Raw genomic sequence first — 26,434 nt, 5'->3', positions numbered from 1 at the left:
TGGGGAAGAGAAGGCTTTGGGGAGACCTTATCGTAGCCTTCCAGGACTTAAAAGGGGCTTCTGAGAAAGACAGGGACAGACATTTTAGCAGGTCCTGTAGCACTAGGACAAGGGGTAATGGTTTTAAACTAAAAGAGAGTAGATTCAGACTAGATCTAAGGAAGAAATTTTCCACAATGAGGGTGATGAACCACTGGCACAGGTTTCTCAGAGAGGTGGTAGATGCCCCATCCCTGGAAACATTCTAGGTTAGGTTGGATGGGGCTCTGAGCAAGCTGATCTGGTTGAAGACGTCTGTGCTTATCACAGGAGGCTTTGACTAGGTGACCTTTAGAGGTCCCTTCCAATCCAAACTGTTCTATGATTTTATGATTATTGTTTTTGGGTCTGTTAAAAGCTGTTCCATTGCAATAGAGTAAGTGACAGTTAATTTACAAATATTTTTGTCTCTCCTGGCTATCTTTCTGCATAAAGTCATGGTGAGGAAGTCAAGGGTAAGTTTGTTTTGCATCCTTAAAAAGCTGTGTCAGTGTGCAGATTTGGAAAGGATTGAGCATGCTCAGTTAGTGATTGCAAAGAGTTCTGAGAATAGTAGAGTAGAAGGTTGGATTTAAAAAAAAAATGTGGTAATTGTTAACTTTTTTCCTAGGCTTTTAATAAAAGAAATAAAACAGATAAAGTCAGAATATACAGTGCTACAGACACAGTCTTGCAAGTAAGTGTTTTTCCTTGTAACTAAGATAGCATATATAAAACTGATGTCTTACTCAATTTTATGAAATCTGAACTGTAATTTCATTGTAATCCACCTGAACTTTTGTTGCATGGATATAGGGTGAAACAAAATGATGAAAAGAAAAATGACAAAGCTGAGAGAATTCAGAAGGTGAGTGCTTTTTTTGTGCTGTGGCAGTGTACTGTATTTCTTCCTACATTTCTGCAATGCTTACTAACTCCGATACTGTTAATTTCCACTTGTCTACCTTTGATCATGCTAGCCCCTTCATCTGCCTTTATGCTGTTTTGATACTCTGTCATTATAGGTGGCAAACATTTTAATGTAGCATTTTTGTCCTTACCTATTAAGGTCCGCCATATGTGGACACTTATAATGGAAATGCTTACATCTCTAGAAAAGGAAAAGGAATGTGTGGATTCTGTACTTGATGTACTTGAAGATTGTGTTGGTCAATGCACGTTAGATGGAACTAAGGTTGTTTTCTGTGTTCCATGGCTGTTGGCTTTCAGAGTTGAAAGGGACATAGACCAGGTAAGTGATTTTTGTCCTTCCTGCTAGACTGTACTTTTTTTTTATTCCCTGGGGTGTAATGATATACCTTTTAAAAAAAAAAAGTACTTCACAGATCATAAGAGATGATTGCATACAGATGGAGAAAATATGTCTAATTTGTATGTAAAAGTTTGCTATGATTATGCTGCTGTTTTGTATTGGTTATGTTTTGGCCATTAACCTTTGAAGTTCAATAGCTGCACTGGTAAGTCTGTGTGATTAGTACTGGATTTTTTGTTGTTTAAACATTAACGCAAGGTTGACCAGTTTAACTGTTGCTTTAATTAATGGGTTTTGTTTCCAGTGGTGCTGCTTAAGCCTGCCATGTCTTTTGGGGCCACTGGTTAGACAGAATACCTCATTAGTTGAAGTTTTCTTAGTTCATATTGCTTTATAGCCTGCTTTCAAGTAGCTGTTTCTATAAAAATAGTGTTTTTTGAAAAATAATCAGAAACTGAATCAAAATATGAAGTGGAACTTTGTATCCCTGCTCTGACTACAGAAGACGTAACTTTCTGATATTGATGCTGTTCAGTAATTCTTTTTTTCTTGCTTGCTGTACTTCAAGCATTGTATAGGAAATGTATATGAAGCTGGAAAACTGAATTTCTTAACAATCATTCAGTTACTAAATGAAGCCCTGAGGGCATTGAGAGATGAACATTGTCAATCTGAAATAAAACAACAACTTAAGGTCATTGAGAAGAGGATTACATTCTGCAATAAAGTACTAGAGGATTTGGAAGCAGAGAGGTAATTGTCTGGAAATTTTCTCTGGTTCCTTGTTTGTTAGTCTAAGAATCATATCTTCCTATCTTGCAGTTTTTTCTAAAATAGTATCATTTATAGTGAGAACATGTTGCTTCAATCTTTTTCCTTGGCCTCTGGTAAATTCACGTTTGTCTTGATTATCTGTATAACTTTTAACTAAGATTCTTTAGGTATCTTCAGCTTTTTGACCTTACTTCATTAATATTTTAGGCTTGTTCCTGGGGACCTTGTTTGCTAGCCGATCTGATTTTTTTTTTCTTGTTTTGTTAATCAGTTCTGGGATTTTAAAACTTTATCTGAAACTGGTTTAGGGTAAGTTTAAGTGTGTATTTCATTGTGTGTATGTGTTTTAGTGTAGTTATTCCAGTTCTATTGTAAGAAACGTGAGGGCTACCTAGCAGCTGCTTTTTAGGGTGTGAATTTCAGTTAGTTCTTAGTGCATGCACAAATGCATAAGTAAGTTGATACCTAGCAAAGATTTTGCAGGATAAGGGGAACATACAGTACTCTCCATCTTTATGCAGAATTGTTATCTTCACCAACAGATGTGTTATGTTTATACTTTACAGGCGGAAAAAAGAGCAAAAGCATTGTCTACCAACGAGTGGTATTTCTAGAAAACAGGAAGACTGGGAAGTGAAGTGGAAAAGCTTTCTTGGCCTGTGTCCTTTTAATTTAATCTTAGATCAGGATCCAGTAAGTAGTGTTCAATTTATCTGACTCTGGGGAAGAGAAAGGGGGAAGGTGACAGAAAACAGACATCTAAGCTGGTGTGTTCTATTGCAACACTTCAGCTTTGTATGTAAGGTTAGGGAATTGGATAGCACAATACAGCATAAATTGCTTTATGATGTAGTCTTTTTTAAAGATAGGTTTGACTTAATGACAGCTGGTGTCTTCATTTGAGATGGGGGATCAGTGTAAGAGCAAGCTGATTGGTTTTGTCCACGTTCATCCTCTTGATGGAAGTGGAAATTGAGCTTTTGTGTGCTATCAGTCTGAACATCTGCTGAGTTCTGCTTTTCCCTTTTTGAAGTGATCTGCTTGATGAATGAACAATAACTTCATTGCTCATATTGATACAGGTACCTGAGGTTATACCCTTGCCTAGCTACCCAGCAGAGAGACGAAGAGTTTCATGTTGAGTCTGACAGCTGGTTTGCAGAATGTTGTTCTGTTGTACACAATTGAATGTTGTACATAATTGCCTATTAATTGCTGTTGATATGCAGATTTTTTTCAGCATGCTTGTGTAACTTTTTTTCTTTTGAAAGGAACTTGATTTGTTAAGTGCTTCGCCACCCTATTCTTCTAGTCTTGCAGAACAAGAAGATGAGGATAGCATCTTCTGTCAACGGCTAGTATCAGTTTCAGGTGGGTGAACAAGAGAAGCTCTTCACCCCCTCCCCCTCAACAATTGTTAAAAGTTACTTGGAGTCAAAAAGACTCCCGCCTTGCATTTGAAAGTATCTTTGATGGTCTCTGATAATCTGGTTCTGAATGACTCTTTGCCATGATTGCCTTACATTTTTAAACCTTATCATATCTCGGAGATTCTCTAAAGCTTTTGATATGTCAAAAACCCCATGCTGGAACTGTTTTGGTATTTTGTTGTTGTTGCGTGGAAGTTGTTGAGACAGATTTCCATGTACAAAGGTTCATTCCTGGGTTCTACAGGATACATTCACTCTAACAATAAAAGTTACTTCAGGTTGAAGGACTAATAAGAAAGAGAAAGAAGATAAAACTTCTCCCATTGTCCAACTGGGAAAGAAATTGAAGGTGTCCTCCCAGATAAGCATCTTTCCCTGGTGCATTCTGAAATACTTATTCCACAGTCACTGTGCCATTTGATCAGGAGCTTACTTGGTCTGTGTTTGTTGCTTTCAGTCATTATGTTAACAGTGCTGATCAGAGGTCACTTTGATCAGACATGGATGTTGCACATGCTAATTGGCTGATGAGGTGATTGTATTTTACTGGCTAGTGGTTATTGATCAAGTGTTGACTGTCCCTAGCATAGAGTTATAAATTAGAAGCTACGAAGCAAGGGTGGAAAAGGAGGGTGAAGACAGCTTGAATCGTCTGTCATTTGCAGTCCCTTGTAGGAAGAATGACATAGCAGATGTGTGTTGGAATTTGAAGGTGCAAAGCAACCAAGAGAAGATCATTTTAGTTACAAAGGTGAAAGCACTGCTCCAGCAGTCTGAGCATATGTAGGTGTAAGGCTAGAAGCTGCAAAGGAAAGGCTACAGAATTGCAAATGGAAGGTAATTTGCCTTAAAAAATTCAAAGATCTGTGCAATAGTGCTGTGAGCTTCTGGTAATACCAGAAAGCTTGAGACAAAGTGGTGTCTGTGGTATTCTCTCTACTGTCTGGTTAAGGTTCTTGGTATGAGAATCCAGCTACTAAGAAAAGTAACTTTCTACCTGGTACCATGGTAAGCTTTAAAAAAAAAAAATTAACCTTGCCTAATTTCTTCAAGTGAGCTTGGATTTTTGGAGGTCTTTTTGAGGTGAATACAAAAGAAAATTCTATTTATGTTTGCAGAAGCTGAAATTTAGGCTTAGAGAACTACTTTGGGCGTTCATCCAAATCATGTGCCAAAATAGATGTTGTTCTAGAGCTGAGGTACAGGTACCTCTGGTAATGTGCGAAACATTTCCTGATGTGCCTTGCCTTGCTTGGACTGGGGCAGTGTTGATCAGAGGGATAAGTATGTCCACAGAGGTATTTACTGATAAATGCAGGTGAAGATGGTGGGGAAGACATGGGTGGAATTTTGCTTTGTGGACTTGATGTGCCACACAATTGATGTATATGTGGAGAGGAGGAAATAATGATACGTGGCTGGGATTGTAGTTTGGAGGAAGGTGGAACATATGATTGATATGTGCAGGGAAGCGGAGATAGAATCATGCCTCTCAAGCATGTATTCAGGAACAACACAAATAGGTGCTGGCTGTTAGTGGTATCTGTGGCTGCAGGTGGTACCTGAGCAAAGGGGTTGATTTCACTGTCCTGCTTATGTATTCATTTATTTTTCTTGAAGTGTTCATAAAGTCCATCCTTTGAATAATGTACAGAAGTGATCTGAATCACTTGTGTCATCTGGGAAGCCTGAGCAAAAAAAACAAAGCAGTAATAAAACTCTTGACTTGCTTTTCCAGGTGCTTGTGACTCTATTCATGAAGTAAGTTACAAGGAAGATGATGGAGCATTGGAAACTATGGTGGATAAGTCAATGTCACCACCAGTATGGTATGATGTCAATGAGAAATTGATAAAAAAAGCAGTGGAAAAAATAGAAATTTACTTGTTGGAATTGAATATATTGCATCTCTTGATCCTTAGTGCAATATTTCAGTAGCCCACTCCTTACATGTCACATCCACCTGATTTAGCAAGATAGTCCTAAACTAACTGCAGCTTACTGCAGCTGGTGACTGGTTGATCAACTGACTGCTGCCGAGTAGGGTGTGCAGTAGCCAAGTTACAAGGTTTTACCTCACTATTTAACTATGTTATTTCAAGTTTTAAGAGGTGGTTGGAGAAAATGGAGAATTCTGTTTCTCAGGCTGGGTTGAAGTAGACATGTATGTTCAGTATAGCCTGAGAATAAAAGAACAGACATTCACAGGAGCCCTTCTTTTTTGTTTTTTTTAAAAAAAAAAAAAAAAAGAGGAAAACAAACTAAAACTGAACCAAAACAAAAACCACCGACTCCCAAGCAGAATTACTGTGCAAAACCTTCTCAACAAGGCTTTTCTCATGAATCTTCTAAAATCACTGTGTTCTGTAATTTCTCTTCACTACAGTTTCAGCAAAAGATAGCACGCAAAACAATGGTATTCCAAAAAGTTTTGGCCTGTTTGTCATTTACGTAGTCCAGGAAGGTTGCATGACCTTTTGAATAACACTGTATTTCATTGTATGACTTCTATATATGCTTGAAAATCGGCTAGTAGGAATGAAAGGGACTTAGCATAGGAAGCCTGTCCTATAGGTAGATATCAGTAGCTGTAGTTGCATATACGTCTCAAAGATTGTCCAAGTAGTTAGCAATTAAAGCCTGGATGTCTCTCAGTGACTTCATACAGGGTGGATTTTTTTTGTCTGCATCTGATTCTGAAGACAGATAACAGCAAATATTCATGTTTTAAGGTGCATTCTTCCTAACAAGAGAGGACTGTACCTTACATTTTAGAGAGTTATGCTATTAGCACTATGCTCATCAGAAGTGATAAAACTCAAGTTTCTGGTAGCCAGGTGATTGTTAAATATCAGTAAGTTCGCACAGGAACAGACCTGTGGATGCCAGAGGTGATTTGGAGGAAGAATATCTAGGGAAAAGAATATTATGAAGTCTGCAGAAGACTTTCCAGTTATCTTTGATTGCAGAATACAGAAGACTTGTTTAAAAAACTTATCGCAAAGTCCCTTCTTCTGTTTCGTAATCAAGGGGAAAAAAACTATAATTAATTAATTTTGGGAGGCTGATACACAACTAGGGCTAAATATGCTCTAACTGTCACATTGTTCTCCCTATAGTAAAATGGCCTTCTGATGACCGGGACGAATTGAGCGAAATCGTAACGGACAGATACGGGGCACACAATATGTAATGCAATATGTAATGGCCTTCTACTAAGACTTGCATGTCACTTGTTTAATTTGTCTCTAAAACATCTTCAATTTTTTTTTTTCACACCTTCCTCTCACCCATGCCCCCAAGGATCTCTCCAGTGCCTTTGGAGTTGTCAAAAGCATCTGAAAACAGAGACGTGTTAATTAAAAAGGTTATTCTTCAATAATTTCCTATCTAACAAAGAAGTTAAACTTGGACTATTTGCTTTTTACATTGAAGCCTAGACTCAGTATTTGGTGGGGAGAGTTGTGGGGTGTTGTTTTTTTTTTTTTACATAGCATTTTTACACGTCTGAATCAGTCCTGTAAAACTCTAAAACCTGACTGCCAGGGACTTCATTAAGCTTTAGGAGAGGACAGTAGGAAGTCGGTGCACTTGCACCTGACTTCCAGTACAGCATACAGTGTGTCACTGATTCCCTGCTTGCTCAAAGTCTTTTTAGTGTGTCCAGTGGCCAGACTTTGATGTTTCTTTAAGTTGAGTTTGAACTTACGGGTTATAATGTGGCCTAAAAGCAACTTGGATGTATAGTTGTCCATTGCACAATTGCTCAGTGTAGTGTGTTGAAGGTAGTTGCAGATGAGTCATCTGTATTCTATGTAACATCCTATACTAGCCACTACTTACGTCCTACTTTAAATATGATTGTAAAAAGAAAATTGTGGTTAGTTAGAATTTAAGACAAATATTTTTATTGACTAAGCATTAAAGCCATTGCTGTTCAGAATTAGTACAGCAGTTTCTTCATGCTAATTTTCTGACACTTGAGTTTAAAACTTGTAATAATTCCTGTGTATTCCTCTAGAACTTGTATATTGAAACTTGCAAGGGTCAAAAAGAGCCTGTGCCTCCAAAAATCTTAAAAAATGGAAGGGATGAGTCTGCCACTTCAGAAACGCAGGAGAATGCAGTTGATCATGTTATCCAAACAGAATCTCCTGTCAAAGAAGACTACCTTCTTAAAGCCAGAGATGAACTGGCAGAAGAGGTTAGGAAAAGTTAAAATTTTTTGTTTGCTTGTTTTAAATAAGTGGTCATTAAGTTCAGTGAACAAATTACTAATTATATCATAAAAAGCCTCTTGTAATCTGCATACATCATAAGTTAGTTTTTCTGCTAGATAGTAAGCAGTGTCACTAAGTTTTAGGGCTGACTGCCCAATTAAGTACAGCCGGAAAGCATGGAGCTTGTGCAGTTATACTTAGAAATCACGAAGTGAATAGCACTTTCAGTAGAATCATGATAAGTTTTTTATGATGTCTCATATTTTAGTTTATAAACCACTGCACATATTAAGAATTCATCAGTCCTTTTTGTTTCTGGAGTTATGCAGGTTAACTATTTAATAGGGGCTTGGGAATTTTAAGCAGGAATTTAAGTATTTCCTTTTTTAGGTACTTTAGTTAAGATTTAACTGAGGAATTCCTTCGCAAGAGTTACTGTAAAATATGCCACAGCTTGATTTGGAAAGTAAATTGTGTCTTTCACTAAAATAGTACAGTTATTTTTCATTTGCTAAAATGTTTTACTTATGTAAATATAGCTCTAGTCTTCATACTTATGCAGTTCTTGACTAGTGTCTTAAATACATTCTATCTGAGCCCATTTTCTTATGTTAGAGATGGATTCGTAGATGATGAGGGAACTTAGAATTGAAATCTGATTTCAGTCCCCTGTCTTCATTTTCTGGTTGTAGGAAGCTGTGGTTATTGTGTGCCTAAGTAGTAAATGGCAGAAGAGGAGTCAGGAGATTCCAAACTCTTCAGATCATTTGGAGAATGGGGTTTATTTTGAGCCACCATAACTAACAGAAATAAAGAGGTTATAATTTTGGTTTCTCAGGATTTGCTCTTCTCTAACATACTACAGGTTGCAAGAACAGTGATGTCTGAGTCGCCTCAGAGTGATGAAGGAAAAGGAATGTCATTAGAAGATCGCGTTAGCACAATGGCTTTTGACCCATTTTTAACAAGGAAGCAAATTCCTCGAACTCCAGAAAATCTGCGTAAGTCTAAAACTCTGTTTTTATAATATGAATTGACTAGAAATGTGGTCAGTTCATTGACATTGTACATGTCACACAAAAAGAAAAAGATAATTATTTCGGTGAAGCTGCAAGTTGTCCTAATGGCTCACTGTAACACAACATAGTAGGCCTAATAGGATGTAGGCCTAATAAGATACAAATACTTTGAATTTGATTTAACATAGATTTTTTCCTATGTAGGATCCCCTTTGGGTTGAGGAAGAAAACTAAGCATAAACAATATAAAGCAGCTATACATCTTCCTTCTTGTATTGCTATGTTATTGAAGGGATAGGAGGAAAACAGATTGATTCAGAGTGTGAAAGTACTAAAATTTTGCGTTGGTTTGTTCTATTTAGTTACTGAAATTAGAAGCTCGTGGAGGAAAGCTATTCAGACTGAGGGCTCATCAGACATAGAACTGGCCCCAACGGAAGTAATGACAGAAGAAGCTCCAGTGGGTGCTAGACCTATAACACAGAAGGTGGCAGATTCTAGATTCATGTACTCTACCCCTGCATCTCCTGTACCGGACTTTGATCCTCTTTTGTCAGAAAGGAAGTCCCAGTCGAGTTCTACAGAATTTAGACCCCAAGAGCAGATGAGGGTAGGTCATATCATTGAATCTCCAATTTTGGAAACATCTGGAATGCAAGAGAGTGAGAGAACTGAAGAACAGGAATTAAAATACACTGTTTTGGACAAAAGTTCTGTAGAAGATCCAGAAGAACAGACTCTTCAATATCTAAAGAAGAGCATGAATACTCCAGATACCTGTTTAGAAAACAATAGTAGAACAAATGTTCTATCTTCAGACCACTTTTGGGGTTCCTTAATGGATGGGATGCAGCACTGGGATGTATCTTCATTGTTAAGTTCTATCAGTCATGAAGCTGCCTGCTTGGGGATACTGGGTGAGACACTTCCAGAAGAACTTGATAGCATACATCCCAACAAATCTGCAAGCTCAGAGTTTGATTTTGATAAAATAGCCAGTGTATATGTAACAGGTGGTTCAAAAAATAAGGTGGATATTAAAAGAACAAGGCTAGAACTGCAGTCCCCATTCAACACATACAAAGCACTGAAAAAGTCTGCATCTAGAAGTGAAGAGGAGCTGCATCAAACACATGATGGAAGTGAATCTGTAAGCTGTAGATTAGACCTAAGTCTCACACCAGAAAAAAGAGAAAGAAATGAATTGTGCAGTCCTCGAGAACTCTTCTGCTTGGATGAAGAATTTACCAAGAAGCCATCACCAATATCTCTTAATGAAAGAAAATACTCCTTGTCATCTTTGCTGGTATCCTGTCAGCATCTGGAGGAAATGGCATCAATGGTACATGAAATCCCGTTAGACTTAATACATAAATTGAAGGGTAAGTGTCCATGTAATTGAGCAACTAGATTTTGTCCATTCTGCCACTGGGTATACTGATGAATAACCTACTCTGAATAGCTGAACCCTGCTGTGGAAGTATAGGGAGACGGATTATTTCTGTGCTTATTTCTTAGGTAAGATGAGACATAGGGAAGCATGTTTCCTGTGCTTTTTAGTTGTATCAACATCTTGCAAGTAGGAGGAAGAGTGGTCATCTGACTTTCTGAGGTAATCTGCAACTATTTAAAAAGAAGAAAGCCTTTGAGAGTGCATTAGCAGTGGAGTAATCTGAAGGTAAATTTTGAGAGTTCACAGTTAGTTTGAAATAGTGTGTTTCCTCTCAACAAATTCGGCTATTTGGAAATGCTTTGTAGGTAACTGGAACTTTGTGAGGTCAGTCAGGTGTTCATAGTCTATATATAATACTTACTACTATACTTTTTATTATGAAATAGCCTGCATTCCAGCCTGCCTTCCCTCTCACCATATTTCCAAGAGAAGTGTCTACTTTGTTTAAGCAGTAGTGCATTGTGTAGTTAAATGTGAGGTCAATTTTTGAAATGCATTAATAAAAATGAGCCAGTAATGGTTATATAAAAGACTTTTACCAAAAAGGTGGTTGTTCTGGTTTTGACTAGGATAGAGATAACTTTCTTCCCAATAGCTGATACAGTGCTGTGTTTTGGATTTAGTACAAAAATAATGTTGATAGAAGCCAGGAGCGGTCACAGCCAGGACAGCTGACCCAGCCTGGCCAAAGGGATATTCCTGACCCTGTAACGTCATGCTCAGCGTATAAAACTGCTCCAGGACAGGCTATCAATCATTGGGTGGTGAGAAATTGTTGCATTGTGCATCACTTGTTTTTGTATCTTCTTTTATCAGTAGCATTATTCTTTCCTCTTCTTTTGCTGTGCTATTAAACTGTTTTTATCTCAACCCATGAGGTTTTTTTCTGATTCTCTCCCAGATCCCACCCATGGAGGGGGAGGTAAGTGAGCAGCTGTGTAGTGCTTAGTTGCTGGCTAGGGCTAAACCACATTAGTGCTATTTAATGGAATACTAGGAATTTAACAGGCTAGTCTAAAGGAGTAGTGAGATTTATACTTTGTGCAAAGGCTTGATGCAGTTTAGCTTTCACTTAAAATTGTGGTTGTACTGATAGCTGATGATTTTACCTTACTTGGAGCAGTCATCAAAATTAGAAGTCCCAATTCATATATGCTTTTTTAATATAGGACAGACACATTTGGAGCAGTATTTCTGTCAATTAATTTAATATTATAGAGTACTAACTAATACACTTTTTCTTCCAGATAAAGAGCAGTTGAATGAGAAACCGGGCACGAAGGAACCATCATCAGGATAGAATTTGTAAAGCAGAAGCATAACCATAGTAGCACAATTATGGTTCACTTGACTGTGTAGCATCTTCTCCAAGCACTGCCTAGATGGAGAAGTTGTACTCCTTTCTATGTTTACGGAGACTGTATTCCAGTGTCCTTGTTTAAGAGTGTCAGTTGCCTGCTCTAGTTCTTCCAATTTCGTGTCATCCATAGTAGCATTCTGTGTAGAGGCTATCATTTATGTACAGAGCTATATATTCCTTTCCAAACATATTTTTAAAAATAGCAGATGTTGAATAGATGGCATAATTCTAGAAAATGGAAAAACGAAGTCTCAAATGAGAAATAGTGAAATCTTTGGTGTCTCTGTTTTCTCTCTAATTCTGTTTGATATTGCCATCGGTTTTAGCTGTTGATAGAGGTTGTTTTTATAAAGTTCCACTGAAGTGCCTATTACTTTAGGCATATTACTGAATAAATGTTTTACACCAAAGCTGTAAAAATTTATGACCTGTGGTAGTGTTAAGGCCACTTTATTTTCAAATAGTTGATACACATTTATGACATTGTGATGTAGGTAGCTGATGATACAGCTTGTGGTGGGGTGGGAATGTAAAAGTCAAGGTTCCAGCAGATAAACTTACTGTAAAAGTACCACCCCTTCATGCGATGTGTGTACAGAGTTTTGAAGCATTGCTAACTGAAGTCGTTTTCTGTTCTGGTATATCTTTCACCTCTCTTCCAAAACAGTTGCAAATAGGTTTTAAGAAGAATCTCGTTCTGCATTTGACATCTTCCTTATAAAGCAGAATTTGCCCAGCATTATGAAATGAAATTTATGTGGAAGCTACAATGTGTCTGCTAACATGTTAACAGCTAAGAGGGAAGTGATTCTTAATAGCCCATTTACATGTTGATCTAATCATGGTGAAAGAACTAGAGAATTGGAAGGTCTGACCTTACCTATCAGCTGTCTGGAACAGGCCTGGCTTGCTGTGTTCCTTGCAGACCTGAGCTCTAGAGCTTGGTGCTGGTGACTTCACAAAAGCTCCCCAGGTGACTGTCATGGCTTTCACGCCCTGGTCAGAAGAGGCTTGAAAGTAGGACGTCAGAGCTGTGGTTGGGATGCCACCAGAGAAACCTGGGCATTGCTGCCCCACGGAAGGAGGTGGTCAGCTGGGATATGTAGTGCAGTCGTACCAGTGTCGTGTGCTCTGTCCCTGCTTCTGGAGATTCCTAAATCTTCTGACATAATTGTCTCCAGGGACTGCTGCTGAAGAGTGGCGGTTTGTTGGGGTGTTTTTTGGGTTTTTTTGGTTGTTTTTTTTTCTGCTATAGAGCATCTGCTGGGAAAGACTTGAGCCATAGCTGTTTTTCTTAGCAAACATGTCACCTATATCACCTGTGCCTTTGCATGTAGATCCATCCGTGAAGAAGTGCGTTTGTCAGCTGTGCTCCTGTGGGTATGTAAAAGAGGCTGGGGGAAAGAGCTTGGAGTAGTGGTTACTTGGTTGTACTGCACTTTGAGGCTGCACTGTTATTCACTGCTATAAGTTGCATGTGAGAAGTGATAAATAAAGGTATCTTAGAGCTTTTTTTAAAGATTTAGAAACGGGAAATATTTTTCCCGCATTCTGCCTATTCAACCATGTGGTTCTTGTTTTTGTCATAGGAGTAAACAAATGGCAGGGAGGCTTGCCATTTTTCTGATGTAGGTGGATTGCATCTCTAAGAGGAGAACTTTCCACTTTTTGGCCACAAACTTGCTTTCAAATGGGTGTTACAGCCTTTGAGCCTGTATTTTAATGTAATACAAAGTGATACTTCCTCTGTAAACAAGAGGAAGAGATGACTGAAAATACCAGGATTCATTAGCAGTTTTCTTAGTGTCAGTCTTGTGAATGCAAGCAAACATTTCTTGAAAGCAATGATTAGCTTTAGGCTCTTCAGCATAATGTCTGTTCTCCCATATTTGCAGGTTAAGAATAAAATTATTATTAGGGGGGTGAAAACAATATCTGACTCATTCAGATTACATGCCTTTGTTTTAGAGCTATTAAATAATTACAAAGAATGTTTAAAAGTACAAAATTCCCACCCCAAGAGTTTATGTCAGGCTGGCATGCAGTGTTGTTACTTATCATGAGTAACAAGCACATGTACTCCAAAAAGAAAACCAATAGAAATGTTGATACCAAGCAGATTATAAACTGTATTTTTGAGTACTTTCATCAAGCTCTTATTTGTAAGGTACAAGTGAATCTGCTCCCTCCATTCCTCATTCTGTATGTATCATTCCTTTTTTTTTTTTTAACCCCTATTTTAGTGGGTTTGGCTGAATGCTAGGTGCCACCTAGCTGTATCACATTCTTCCTCAGCAGGATGGGAGGGAGAAAATAGGATTGAAAAAAAATGCGTGGGTCAAGATAAAGGCAGTTTAATAAAGCAGAAGCAAAGGACATGTGCAGAAGCAAAGGAAAACAAAAGATTTGTTCTCTGCTTCCCATCAGCAGGTGATGTCCAGCCACTTCCCAGGAGGCAGGACTTTACTATGTGTAGTGGTTTTTCCAGAAGACAAATGTAAAAAAAAAGATATAAAAAGCCCCCCCACCCTGGCCCTTTCTCTTACCTTTTATTGCTGAGCAGATGTCATATGGTATGGAATATGCCTTTGCTTAGTTTGGGTCAGCTGTCCTGACTCTGTACCCTTCCAAGATACTGCCCATCCCCAGCCTAGTTGTGAGAAGGGAATGCTGGAGAGACAGCCTTGGTGCTGTGTGAGCACTGCTCAGCAGTAGCCAAAACGCTGGTGTGTGTTTGTGGAGGATACTTAGGAAGGCTTATATTAGAAGGCCATCATAATTATGTTGAACTTCAGGATAAAATCCTTTTAGAGCAGTGATTTACTGGTTAGTGAGGGGGAGTTGGGAGAACAGCAGGGTGTTATCAGCAGCTACAAATACAAAGTGTATGTATTTTTGTGACTTCTTTAAAACTGGGTATTTGCAGAAGAGGAATACAGTGTTCATAATATACAGTGTTACATGTCTAAGATACTGATTCTGAAATACTGTTCAGAAGTACTTGCCTATTAAGCTTTGGAAATTAATATTCTCATTAACTTCCTAAAGAGAATATTCTTCCATTTAATTTCCTAAGAATAAGGAATTTGGACTCCTGAAGTTAGGACCATTAGCTGAAGTATACAGTGCAGATACCTCATGTTCCTCTGCGGAGGAGAATATGCCATAGTTTAGTGCAGAGCAGTCAGTATTTTGCAGTTTAGATTTGCCCATCCTTACCAGGTGAGTTCCAAAAGGACAGGTTTACAAACTTCTATGCTCCTTGGTCTTGTTTTTTTACTTTGGAAGATTATATTAATGTTCTTTTTTTACCAAAAGCGTATATGCATTGGTCATAAATGTATAGTGAAGTGTCTGGAATATATTCAAGTGTAATATGAAATACAGTGTTTGGTAGTAGCATACCAAATAATATATAGCTATAACAAAACATAGATTGCTATAAATTTTGCAGGATAACAAATAATCATTTGTGGCCTGTCCTGTATATGTCCTGTATGTATTGGGCATATGTCAGTCTATTTTTGTGAAAAAGTAAAGCTAAAAGAACGTATAATTGACTGTCAGTAGTTCACTGAGCATTGAACAATGCAAATACAATCTGTGACTGGATTTCTGCAAGTAATGGGAGAAACAGTCTCAATTACAAGACTTAATGAACAGCAAGTCCCCTCCATTGTATAACTGCTTTTGGAGTGGTTCTTTGTGGCCAGTGGTGGCACTAGCTGAGATAAAATTTCTACTTTGTGCTAGGAATGGCTGTGAATAGAATACATATGTTAATTCTGCATAAAGGCAGAACGATATGATTTTAGTGATGACACTATCTATGATAGTGTCGATTGAGAAAATATTTTTTATCAGTTGGGAGAGGCAGAAGTACAGGCTGTGAAATATGTATTTTTTAAAATTAAGATAACCTGTTCTGTCACAGCTTTGAGATGTTAGGGAAGGACTCTTGACATCTGTTCTAGCTAATGTGCTACATACAACAGTGACGAAGGCCACTGGGTTATGGGTCCCATGTGAGAGCTACAAATTTTCAAATGATTCCAGGATGTTCAGTGCTCAGTACTTACCGGTATAGATGTTTACCACACAACTGCTAAAGTGACATTATGAATGTGTTGGTATATATGCATGTATGGACAGATACAGAAATACATGCTTAATAACTCATAGCTTGCATGGTTTTGCATGTAGAAGAGTGTATATTCGTTTTTGGTATAACTACAGAGAGGTTTCTTAGAGCTAAACTGGTAAATGATCTAAGACACTTGGTAGCTACTCAAAACTTTCCTTTTTTTAGTGGAGATTGGGAGAAGATGGGGTGAGTAGGGACTTAAAAGGATACGAGTGATCGATACCATTCATATCATTCAGTCTTCTGTGTTGCATCATTTGGAAAAACTTCGGTAGAAATTACTGTATTGGTAGCTATGGCAGAATGTTGCATGAGAGCTTTATCTTACCATCTGCAATGCTTAACAACTTGTTATGTGTGGCACCATTTGGAGGTAGCTCTTCCGTATGGGAGTACTTTTCATACCATTGTGTCTGATGATACCTACCTATACTCCAGTCTATGTGAAGCTGTTCAGCTGTGTCTGATGCAGCATGTGTGGGCTTACAGCTGGGGAACTCTGTTTAATTGGCGTGAAGCACAACTGCAAAGAGTTTGAGTATCTTTCTATCCCTGTTCTGGGCATTTTAACATTTTTAAATAATGTATTACGTTTGGTGGTGTTTCTTTGTGGCACTGACAGTGGTTTCTGATACACTTACACGTAGGCAGAGTCATTCCAATAGGTGGATCTAATCTGTAGTCACTCATTTATGTACTTTTGTCAGCTTGACCATCTCTTGCAGCTGCATGCATTTTAGTAGTTTGCACTTAGGAATAATAGTCAGGGAAAGCTGTAAGAAGCTCTTTCATGGTTAACATAAAGTACTGCAGGAGCCAGGGGCACAATCATTTCACTTGCATTTGCGGCTGGACATCTTTAGTTACTTAAAGAGTTTACTTATGCTGCAGTTTTTTAACTAATTGACCAGTGACAAATACAAGTAGAAACAGTCCTTGTCCCAAGAGGCTCTCAGACTAAAAGACAAAGATCTAGCCAAGAAACATAATTAGAGATGTAGAAGATGAATGTTTTTAATCAAAATAGAACTGATGGTGTGTATGCTGTAGAAAAGATTGAGTATGAAGAGAAATGGAGAATAGGACACAAGTGGCACCTGTTGCAAGACAAGGAGATGGCAAATAAGGTAGTGTGTGGGAAAGAAAGGAAGTGGTAAAATGTGTGCTACTGATGTGGTTCATCATAATATAAGAGAAAACAGTAGATGTATGCTGGAATTGTGCTGAACAGATCATCAAAGGCCATGAAATAAATTGTGTGAGAAATGTCTGATTCTGTTGTCCTTGGAACAGCTCTTTTATTTAATGTTATAGGACCAAAATTTTTGTCAGTGGCTGTTTATCATTGTAAAAGATCAGATATTTTATTAGTATTTCTAGGAAACAGTTAGGAGCATAGGCTTGGGCACTGCCTAAAAGCTTCATCATCTAACAAGGGAATTTTGTTAGTCAGCAAGGATAGTGTGAAAAAAAAGAAAGTCTGAACAGACTGAATACATAATTTTGCATAGTTAGACATCTATGGTGAAAATACTGGTCCTTTTAACAAGCCATTCCTAACAAACTTTTTTCAACACTGAATGCCAGGTGCAGCTATACTGAGGGTATTTTTTCACCTGACACTTTGTTACTGGACATTCAGGTGCATCTTTTCACTGATGGAGATGGTGATGTCATAATGCTGAGTGATGTAATTTCCCAGTGCAAGGGGAGCTTTGCATTTTACTCTTGGCAATTTTTGTTTGGAAAGTGAGTTGGCCACTGGAGTGTTTCTGCTTTTTTTTTTTTTTTTTTCCCAGTAAAGTGGGTCTGTTTAGCTTGTAGCATGTTCTGCTCATCTGTCTTGATATCCTGAAGTTCCTTTCTGAAAATGTTTGAAAAGGGTTTTTGTTATTGTTTGTTGTATTTCTTGTGAGGATTTCTCGGGGATAAAGTGAACTAAAACACTGAGGTGCTGAGTGGCTGCAGTGACAACTAGTTTCAGTGGGAGTTACCAAGACTGCTTTGCCTCAGAACTGGTTTAAGAACTTGAGAGAGTGTTTTGTCAGAGTGGACACAGCTTCTGTAAATGAAGTGCATCACTATGGAAAGCGCTGAAATTTCAGTAACTTGGAGAGTGGAAATATAATAGCCTGGAAATGTCAAACTGTGGAAATCTCCTGAGATGGGAAATCCTACACGTCGCTTCTGGGATCTCTTTTCAGCAGTTTGTGATGTCATTTTCATGCAGACCAAAAATTGCAAAACTCCGGAAAAACTGAGCAAGAACTGAGTGAAATTCTTTCCATAAAACTCTCTTTTAATAGATTTAATGAAATTCTGTCTTTAAGTTTAAACCAACTTTTAAAACAACTGAATGGGATTTCTTTCGGCAGATATTAAAGATACTTAAGTCTTCATTATTTCTGCTGTGTTGGAAACAGCTTGTTAACAAACTGGAAAATGCACATCTAGAAAGAGCTTTTTTACAGGCCAGAGTTGGTTCAAGTAAAACAATTTGTATAACCCTAAGAGAAAATTTTCTTTATTCCTACAGAACAACCAAACTGATTTTAAAAATAAATACATAAACGCAAAGCCAATGCTGGAGACTCTAAATTCTTTGATTTCAGTTCTGTTAGTCCTCCTGATCATGATTGGCAATTTCCTTCCTATTACTTTCACACATTACTACCTATTACAATTACCTGTTACCAGTTCAATCCATTGTTACTATGCATGAGTGAAGTGCAATAGAATTAAATCCCTATTATAGATGTTACAGTCTTTTAGCATTGCAAGAAGAGAGGTCCTTTTTTTTTCCCCAAGATTTTTATTTTCAACCCTTCTTTTTCTGTTCCCTTTTCTTTTCATGCAGTGTTCATAGAAAATGTGGGGTTTTCATAAAACGCTTTTGGTTTGGAAAAGGTAGTGTTCAGACTGATCTCCAGAATGCAGAAGAGATCATGGCATCAGGTTGTTAGATGGCATGACTGCTTTACGTCTTTACAACACTGGTGTAAGTTGACGTTATCTCCACTGACTATATGCCATTGACTCCAATATTCAGCCTATATAATGTTTAAATGACTGTAGGGGGTGATTGTGGAATCAAAAGCAAGGTTTAGAAGTATTTTCTAGATTCCTGTGATGTTCTTGAATCATCACAGGATGTTGGCAAATGGCAACAGTTGAAGTATATTTCAGGTATAGTATATAGTATATATAGGTAGTCAAGGGAGAGACTTTAAAGATTGGGAAAAAACCACCAACAAATGTCTTCTACTTAACTCTCGGAGGGCCCATGCAGAGCTGGTCTCATTCTTTTATGAAACATCTTCCCTCAGCTTAAAGACTGTAAAAAGAGCAGTTGATTCTTCATGGTGTTGAGAAAGATACAGTATTATTCTTCTGGCCTTGGCTTGAAGAATGAAAAATCAGGCAGAGATGGGCCAGTAAAGTGTAGCTACAAACCCCATTTAAACCAGCAGGGAGATGCAGACACTAAGCACTACTTAAACTCAGCACTGGAGTGCTTGGAGTCCTTATTTTCAGTACTGCACAATTTATTTGGAAAAGGCATAAAACCAGCAAAAGCGCAAATAACTTCCCACTCTTGCTTTTGTATCAATACAGTAAAAAAGTAGTGTAAAAGGAATCGGTATGTAGAACAAAGATGTCACTGTGGAGGACAGGGCATGGTTAGTGTCTACATTTGTGTCAGGTGATGGTCTGGCAAAGATTGTTTTGATTACTTCTTACCTGTTTCTGTAGATGGCATACCTGTTCTGTAACTGGGCACCACTGAGAAGAGCCTAACTCCCTCTTACGCTCAGCCCCACCAGCTATTTATACATATTGATAAGGTCTCTCAGAGCCTTCTCTCTACGTTTTCTTAGTGTCTCCTCACATGAGAGATGTTCCAGTTGTTTAACAACTCTGTGGCCTCTGGCTCCACAGTATGTCCCCATCTCATACTGGGGAGTCCAGACCTGGACACAGCATTCAGATGCCTCTTCCTCAGTGCTGAGTAGGGGAAGGATCACTTCCCTTCATGGGCTGGCAGTGCTCTGGTTCAGTGTGATCCAGAGTGCCACTGCCCTCACCACAAGGGCATATTGCTGGCTTTTGGCCAACTTGTTAGCCAAGATCACCACGGCCTTTCTGACAAACTTCTCTCCAGATGGTTAGACATCAGACTGTCCTGCTGCCTGGGGTTATTCCTTTCCAAATGCAGGATTTTGCATTTTCTTTATTGAATTTCATGACATTCCTGTTGACCCATTTCTTCATCCTGTTGATATCCCTCTGAATGGCAATACACACAGTGGGTCTATCAACCAGTTCTCCCAGTTTTGTGTCATTTGCAAACCTGCTGATGGTGCCATCTGTCCCATTATCCAGGTCAGTCACAAAGAAATTTAGTAGTATTTACCCCATTAGCTGGCCCTGGGGCACATAGATGGTGACTGGCTTCTGGCTGGACTTTGTGCCACTGATTGCAACCCTTAGACTTCAGCAGCTCATGCATTATTTAGCCCACCTAACTGTCCACTTATCTAGCCGATAATTCCATCAGTGTGTTGATGAGGATGTCACGGGAGACAATGTCAGAAGCCTTGCCAAAGTCAAGGTAAGCAACATCTACTGCTCTCCTGTCATGTACCAAGCCAGTCTTCTCATTGTAGGAGGCGTTCAGTTTGGTTTAAGCACAATTTCACCTTCATAACTCCATGCTGACCACTCCAAATGACCTCCTCCAGCCCTTTTGACAGCCAATGTCTGGAATTGGTTTTCCAGGGTTATTTACTCTGTCATCTTCACAGGCATTGAGCCTGACTGGCCTGTAGTTCCCCAGATCCTCCTTGCTGTTCTTGAAGACAGGAGTGATGTTTAGTTTCTCCTAGCCCTAAGGAACTTCCCCCCAATTGTCACAATCTTTCTTTCAATGATAAAGAGAATGGCCTCAAAATGAGATGGGCCAGTTCCCTCAATGCTTGTGGGTGCTCCATGGACCTGGATATGCTATTTAAGTGTTTCCTAACCTGTTCCTCTTCCACCAAGGGTAAGTCTTCCTTGTCCTAGATTTTCCCACTGATCTCGGGGACCTGGGGCTGCTAAAAGCTGGTCATACCAGTAAAGACCAGGGGCTGAGACTGAGATTCAGAGGTCATGCATTCACTCTTCAGTATAATTAGGTTCTTAGGGGAACATGAATGGTGGTTCTTGCAAATCGAAGCTGTTGATCTTGAAGAAGGATGCAAACCGTTGTTGCGAGCCAAGAATAATTTCCTGGGTCCTGACCAGCTGTGCTGGCTTCTTTTCAGGCAGATTTTCTGTAGTAGGAGGAACAGTCTCTGGTAATGCTGCTCAGGAGAGTAAGCTTTACTCCACATTTGTCTCTAAGGCCTCTCCCTGCTGCTTAGCAGGCTTAGATTTGGAAGTCAGTGTTAGTCATCAGTTAATATTTCTTGCAACCATTGTTTCTCAAACAGTGGGGAGTGCTAATGGTCAGAAAATCCTGACTTTATCAAGAACTTCTGGTTTAATACTTTGACAGTATTTTCTTCCTTTATTGCATAGGTAGGAGTGCAAAATTAATCTTTTTATACAGGTTATTTAAAAATTTCTATTTACTGAATTGTAATGCAAGTGGATTGAGAGGAGAGTTTTTGTAATGTCAGATGTTCTGATGTAACATGACATTAAAGGAGCGTAAAATGCCAGAATATTATGTAAAACATTAAAACCTTAAACTATTAAAAAAAGGAAAATTTGAAGACAGGTTAACAGGAAAACACACGTTTTTAAAATCAAAACAAAAATAGTTTCATTAAGTTGCCTAAAAATCAACCTATTTTCAGGGTTTTTTTTCATCAGTACCTTTTGATGGAAAACAGCTGTCAAAAATTACTGTCTCTTTCTATTAAAACTTTGGGTTGATGTTATGATGGCGCGAACAGCTGCTTTTGGTAGGATTTTGAAGGTAGGTACTGGTATAGATGTTTGGTTTCTGAAGTCAGCTGGGAACTTGTGAGCTTGAATGCTTTTTCAATCTCCTTCCTAGAGTCTTTGCTTTTCAGGTTACGATGAAGCTTATGTTTGAGTGGAATGACTGTACGGCATATGAGTACTGTATTTTTTTCAGCTTTCTTTGTAAAGCATTCTGAAAATGGAGCATCTGACTTCTTGTTGCTTGGTCTGCCAGAGTAATTTGCAGACCTGCATGTTGTACCCCTAGCAATGTTTCACACTCAGTTGAACTATGGGAGCACTTCCTTCTGAGTAATCTTACTATGAGCATGTTCATCTAAAAGTTTGAAATAGTGTCTCAGTAATAATTTTTCATGTGAGTCAACCTCAGGTCATCAACAGCTAGTTATAGTTGATTAAATGGGCTAAAGGATTGCAAATGGCTGTCATCTTTTTACTGGATATTCTAAGCATCAAAACTAATATAGTGCACTTATGATAATTTTTTCATCTGTGTTCTTTACCCTTGCCATTAATTTGGATATGTTGTGGTGAAGAATTTGGTGCTCTTCATTGTGAATACAGGAAGAAATGATCTGGGCATGTGAATCTTGTATCTTCTCTTGGAATTATCATGTGCTGGTTTCTCATGTCCCAGGATGTGTCACTCTGTGAGGAACATTACCCAGCTGCACATGCTTAGTGCAAAGAACAGGCAGGAGTCAAGACTAACTGGTAGGAGAATTGAGTGGAGTAGTATTCATTTATACTCTTGCAGTTCTACTTGGTGAACCTGACCTTTCTTTTGCCTATTTAGCATCAAATTCTGCCTTTCCTGACTTTACTCGTGTTTTGGCTCTCCTATTTACAATGCATGCCAGTAGATGGTTTCTGAAGTATTTTTTATTGTAGCTGATTGGTGTATATTTCCAAGTAAAATAATAGCTACTACTTAATGCTGAAGCTACTTTGTTCCTCTGACAGTCACTATCCAGATTATTGCAGGTATGGTAAAGGGTCAGTGAAAGGCTATTTGTGAAAAGGATCCTTTTTCCTAACCTGCTTCTAACCTTCTTTCTAAGAAGCACTAACCTGCTTGTTTCTAAGTAATATTACTACATGAGTAATGCTGCATTGCCTGGCTATGAGATAAAAGCACAAGATAATGGGAGCAAGCAAGAATTGATCGTTTTTGCGGTTGTTTAGTGTCCTGAACTTTTCACCAGAAGATGGCAGCAGGCTGATGTTAGTCACAAATATTTCTACTGCTTACTGTTGGATAAATGTGGAGGTACTGTGCTGAATACTTGGAATGAAGTAGTTTACCAGAGCTCACAGTGAGAAACTGGGCACTGCAAAGCATTGCACGTTGTCATCGTTTAGCTGCAGTCGGCAACTAAGCACCATGCAGCCGCTCGCTTGCCTTCCCCCTCGCAGGTGGGATGGGGGAGAGAATCAGGGAAAAAAACCTCGAGGCTGAGATAAAAACATTTTAATAGGGCAGCAAAGGAAGATGAAAGAATAACAACACTAAGAAAGGAATATACAAAAGCAAGTGGTGCACAATGCAACCATTGCTCACCACCAGGTGATCAATAGCTTGTCCCCAGGCAGCGATTCCTGCCCCCCGGCCAGCTCCGGTTTACACGCTGGGCAGGGCGTTACAGGGTCGGGACCATCCCCTCGGCCAGGCTGGGTCAGCTGTCCCGGCCGTGCCCCCTCCCGCCGTCCTGTGCACCTCCCCGCTGGCAGCGCAGGGGGAGCTGGAAAGTCCTTGGCTGAGCACAAGCACTACAACTACTTAGCAAGAACTAAAAACACCAGCGTGTTATCAACATTATTTTCATACTAAATACAAAACACAGCACTTTATCAGCTATTAGGAAGAAAATTATCTCTATCCTAGCCAAAACCAGGATATGTCCAGCAGCTTTGTGGGTTTGTAGGTCTTGGCTGGCTGCTGGTCTGCAAGTCCTGGACAGTGTTCAGTGATGTGCTTTCATTTGGCAAACTTTCAAGAGCATTTATTTTGGAAGAAAAAACGAAGCAGGTAGAGCTGTTGCCTAAATAAGTTTGCATTTGTTGCATATTGACTTTCAGTTCAGGAAAATGTCTCGTTCTGTTCTTAGGATAAATTTTCCTGGCAACAAACTTCAGTTAAATTTGAATGCCCGTTTTCTGTGACAGACAGCAAAAGTCCAGAAAGGACTGGAACTGATATTGCACGATGCAGACAGAATTCTTGTTTTCAATGAAAAGCCTATGTAAATGTTGATTGAAAAAAAGTGGAGTTCAGCAGCTCTTGCAGGGGTTTTGTGGTATCTTTAATGGAAAATAAGACATGTTAGCCAGAGAAACAAAGATATTTTTTAACATGTAGCCATAAATTAATCTTCACCATAGTAAATGTTTAGTATGTTAACAAGCACAGAATGTCAGAGTTAGATACATTTATGAATTTTCTATTTTCAGTGCCTTCAAATATTGTGGAATAACTTCACTATTGCCAAAACTCTCCTTCTGAAGAATTTAAGGAGAGGAAAATACATTCTTAAATGAGAAGTGAAACGCCAAATCCAGCCTGTGTGATCCATTGCACCATGGCTTATTAAAACTTAATGCTAAACCTTCAGATTTCCCTATGTGCCTGAGGCTGAGTTCCTTTAAGGTGTTCAGTATGGGCAGACATATAAGAAGAGGTTGCCTGGACTAAGGTTACTTGGGCTTGCCCAGACCCAGTTGTCAGCTAACAGAGGCAGACTGAATCGAAGATGCCACAGTCTAAATACTGCGTGCTGTTGCCACTTCCTCCCGCGTGTAGATTCCTAATCCACATCCATAACAGTGGTGTGCCTGCAGCTGTTTTTAATGACCTATTTACAGCAAAACACGCTAACAGTTCCAAAACAAACAAATAGAAGTAAAATATCCAAATTCTTTTAAACTGTGGCTCTCAAGTGAGTCTTTACCTGTGGAAAATTTGGTGTTTGGTTGTGTAAGTTAAACTATCCCATAGTCCACATCAACAACAGGGATAAACTGATCTGCTACAGGCAATGGTAATTCCAGTGTTTCTTCGCTTTTGAATGCCTCATTTTGCACCTTTGGTTCCATTAACTGTTATAAGATCTAAGTATTATGTGTAGTGCTTAAGAGGACTATCACATCAGAAAACTTCAAATTTCATAATTTAAGAGCAGCCTTTCCAGGCATATTTATGAAAAAGTAACCACAATGTCATTATCAAAATAGTTCTTTCAGTATGCAAGGTAGTAGAAGTTCATTCATTTGTAACATTCAGTTAGCTTAAGATTTGTACTTGCATTCCCAGTAAATACCACTTGTGGGTCTTTCAAGGTTGTCAAGATTTGCACAAGCCAAAAGCCAGGAATGAAAGATGTCAGATTTCAAACATTCACATATATTTTTATTATAAACCTTATTATGCACACTACTTAATATTAAAGGCTGCACACAGATACTTTGAATCTGTTATATTTGGTTTTTAAAGGGACTCAGTACCTCCTGGCTAAGGGAGCTATCGAGTTCATATCTGCAAGTTAATGCAGTAGTGTAACACCGCTTTACCATGCCAAAGACACAGCATATATTTTGCTAGGTTATTCTACAACTAGTGCAAATTGCCTAGTTACATAATTAAATTGACCACTAAAAGCAAAATCCAAATTTCCAAAGTGGCCATTCTTCCTAGCACTTTGACACCACTTGTCCCTTCAGAATAGAGCTGTCAGATCTTTAAGGACGTTTTCCATAGACCACAAGAGCTCCAAATCCCCAGCTGTAAGAAATCACAAAAGGAAGGCAAGAGGCCGGCATGGCTGAGTGGTGAGCTGGTGGGCAAACTAAAGGGCAAGCAGGAAATGCGCAGGCAGGCACAGGTATCCTGGGAAGAGCACAGGGATGCTGCCTGCTTGTGTAGGGATGGGGTCAGGAAGGTCAGGGCACAGCTGGAGCTGAACTTGGCAAGGGATGCAAAGAATAGTAAGAAGGCCTTCTACAGTTATGTCAGTCAGAAAAGGAAGTGTACTCCCCTGATGAGCACGACTGGCAAACTGGTAACAATGGACGGGAAGGCTGAGGTACTCAATGACTTTGCCACAGTCTTCACTGGCAGTGTCTCTTCCCACACCTCTTGAGTGAATGGGCTGCAAGATGGGGACTGGAGGAGCAAAGTCCCTCCCACTGTAAGAGAAGATCAGGTTTGAGATCACCTGAGGAACCTGAACATACACAAGTCTGTGGGACCTGATGAGAGGCACCCCAAAGTCCTAAGGGAATTGGCTGGTGTAGTTGCAATGTGGAAAACATTGCACCCATTTTTAAAAAGGGTAGCAAGGAGAACCCTGGGAACTACTGACCTGTCAGCCTCGCCTCTGTGCCTGAGAAGATCATGGAACAGATCCTCCTAGAAGCTGTGCTAAGGCCCATGGTGGAGAGGGAGGTGATTCGAGACAGCCAACATGGCTTCACCAAGGGCAAGTCCTGCCTGACCAACTAGTGGCCTTCTATGGTGGAGTGACCATATCAGTGGACAAGGGAAGAGATACTGATGCTGTCTCCATGGGGGAGAGGGAGGTGATTCGAGACAGCCAACATGGCTTCACCAAGGGCAAGTCCTGCCTGACCAACTAGTGGCCTTCTATGGTGGAGTGACCATATCAGTGGACAAGGGAAGAGATACTGATGCTGTCTATCTGGACTTCTGTAAGGTCTTTGACATGTTCCCCCGCAACATCCTTCTCACTAAACTGGAGAGAGATGGATTTGAGA

General features: G+C 39.2%; 1 protein-coding gene across 1 annotated transcript; it reads left to right on the top strand.

Annotated features, from left to right (window-relative positions):
* Nucleotides 1-656: 656 nt before the first annotated feature.
* HAUS6 (HAUS augmin-like complex, subunit 6) lies at nucleotides 657-11,487 on the top strand (the record flags this gene model as incomplete). Its single annotated transcript, XM_010284013.1, has 13 exons — nucleotides 657-715; nucleotides 835-886; nucleotides 1,088-1,270; nucleotides 1,860-2,044; nucleotides 2,632-2,758; nucleotides 3,337-3,436; nucleotides 5,234-5,319; nucleotides 6,385-6,389; nucleotides 6,775-6,862; nucleotides 7,517-7,699; nucleotides 8,581-8,716; nucleotides 9,097-10,116; nucleotides 11,435-11,487. Coding segments are annotated over 13 exons (2,277 nt in total), but the record flags the coding sequence as incomplete, so codon positions are not given.
* Between the last annotated feature and the right edge of the window lie 14,947 nt (nucleotides 11,488-26,434).

Source organism: Phaethon lepturus, unplaced genomic scaffold (genome assembly GCF_000687285.1).
Source record: "Phaethon lepturus isolate BGI_N335 unplaced genomic scaffold, ASM68728v1 scaffold8723, whole genome shotgun sequence".
In the NCBI taxonomy this organism is placed as follows: domain Eukaryota; kingdom Metazoa; phylum Chordata; class Aves; order Phaethontiformes; family Phaethontidae; genus Phaethon; species Phaethon lepturus.
The sequence above is the reverse complement of the archived record's forward strand: the minus strand, read 5'-3'. Positions and strand labels throughout refer to the sequence as shown.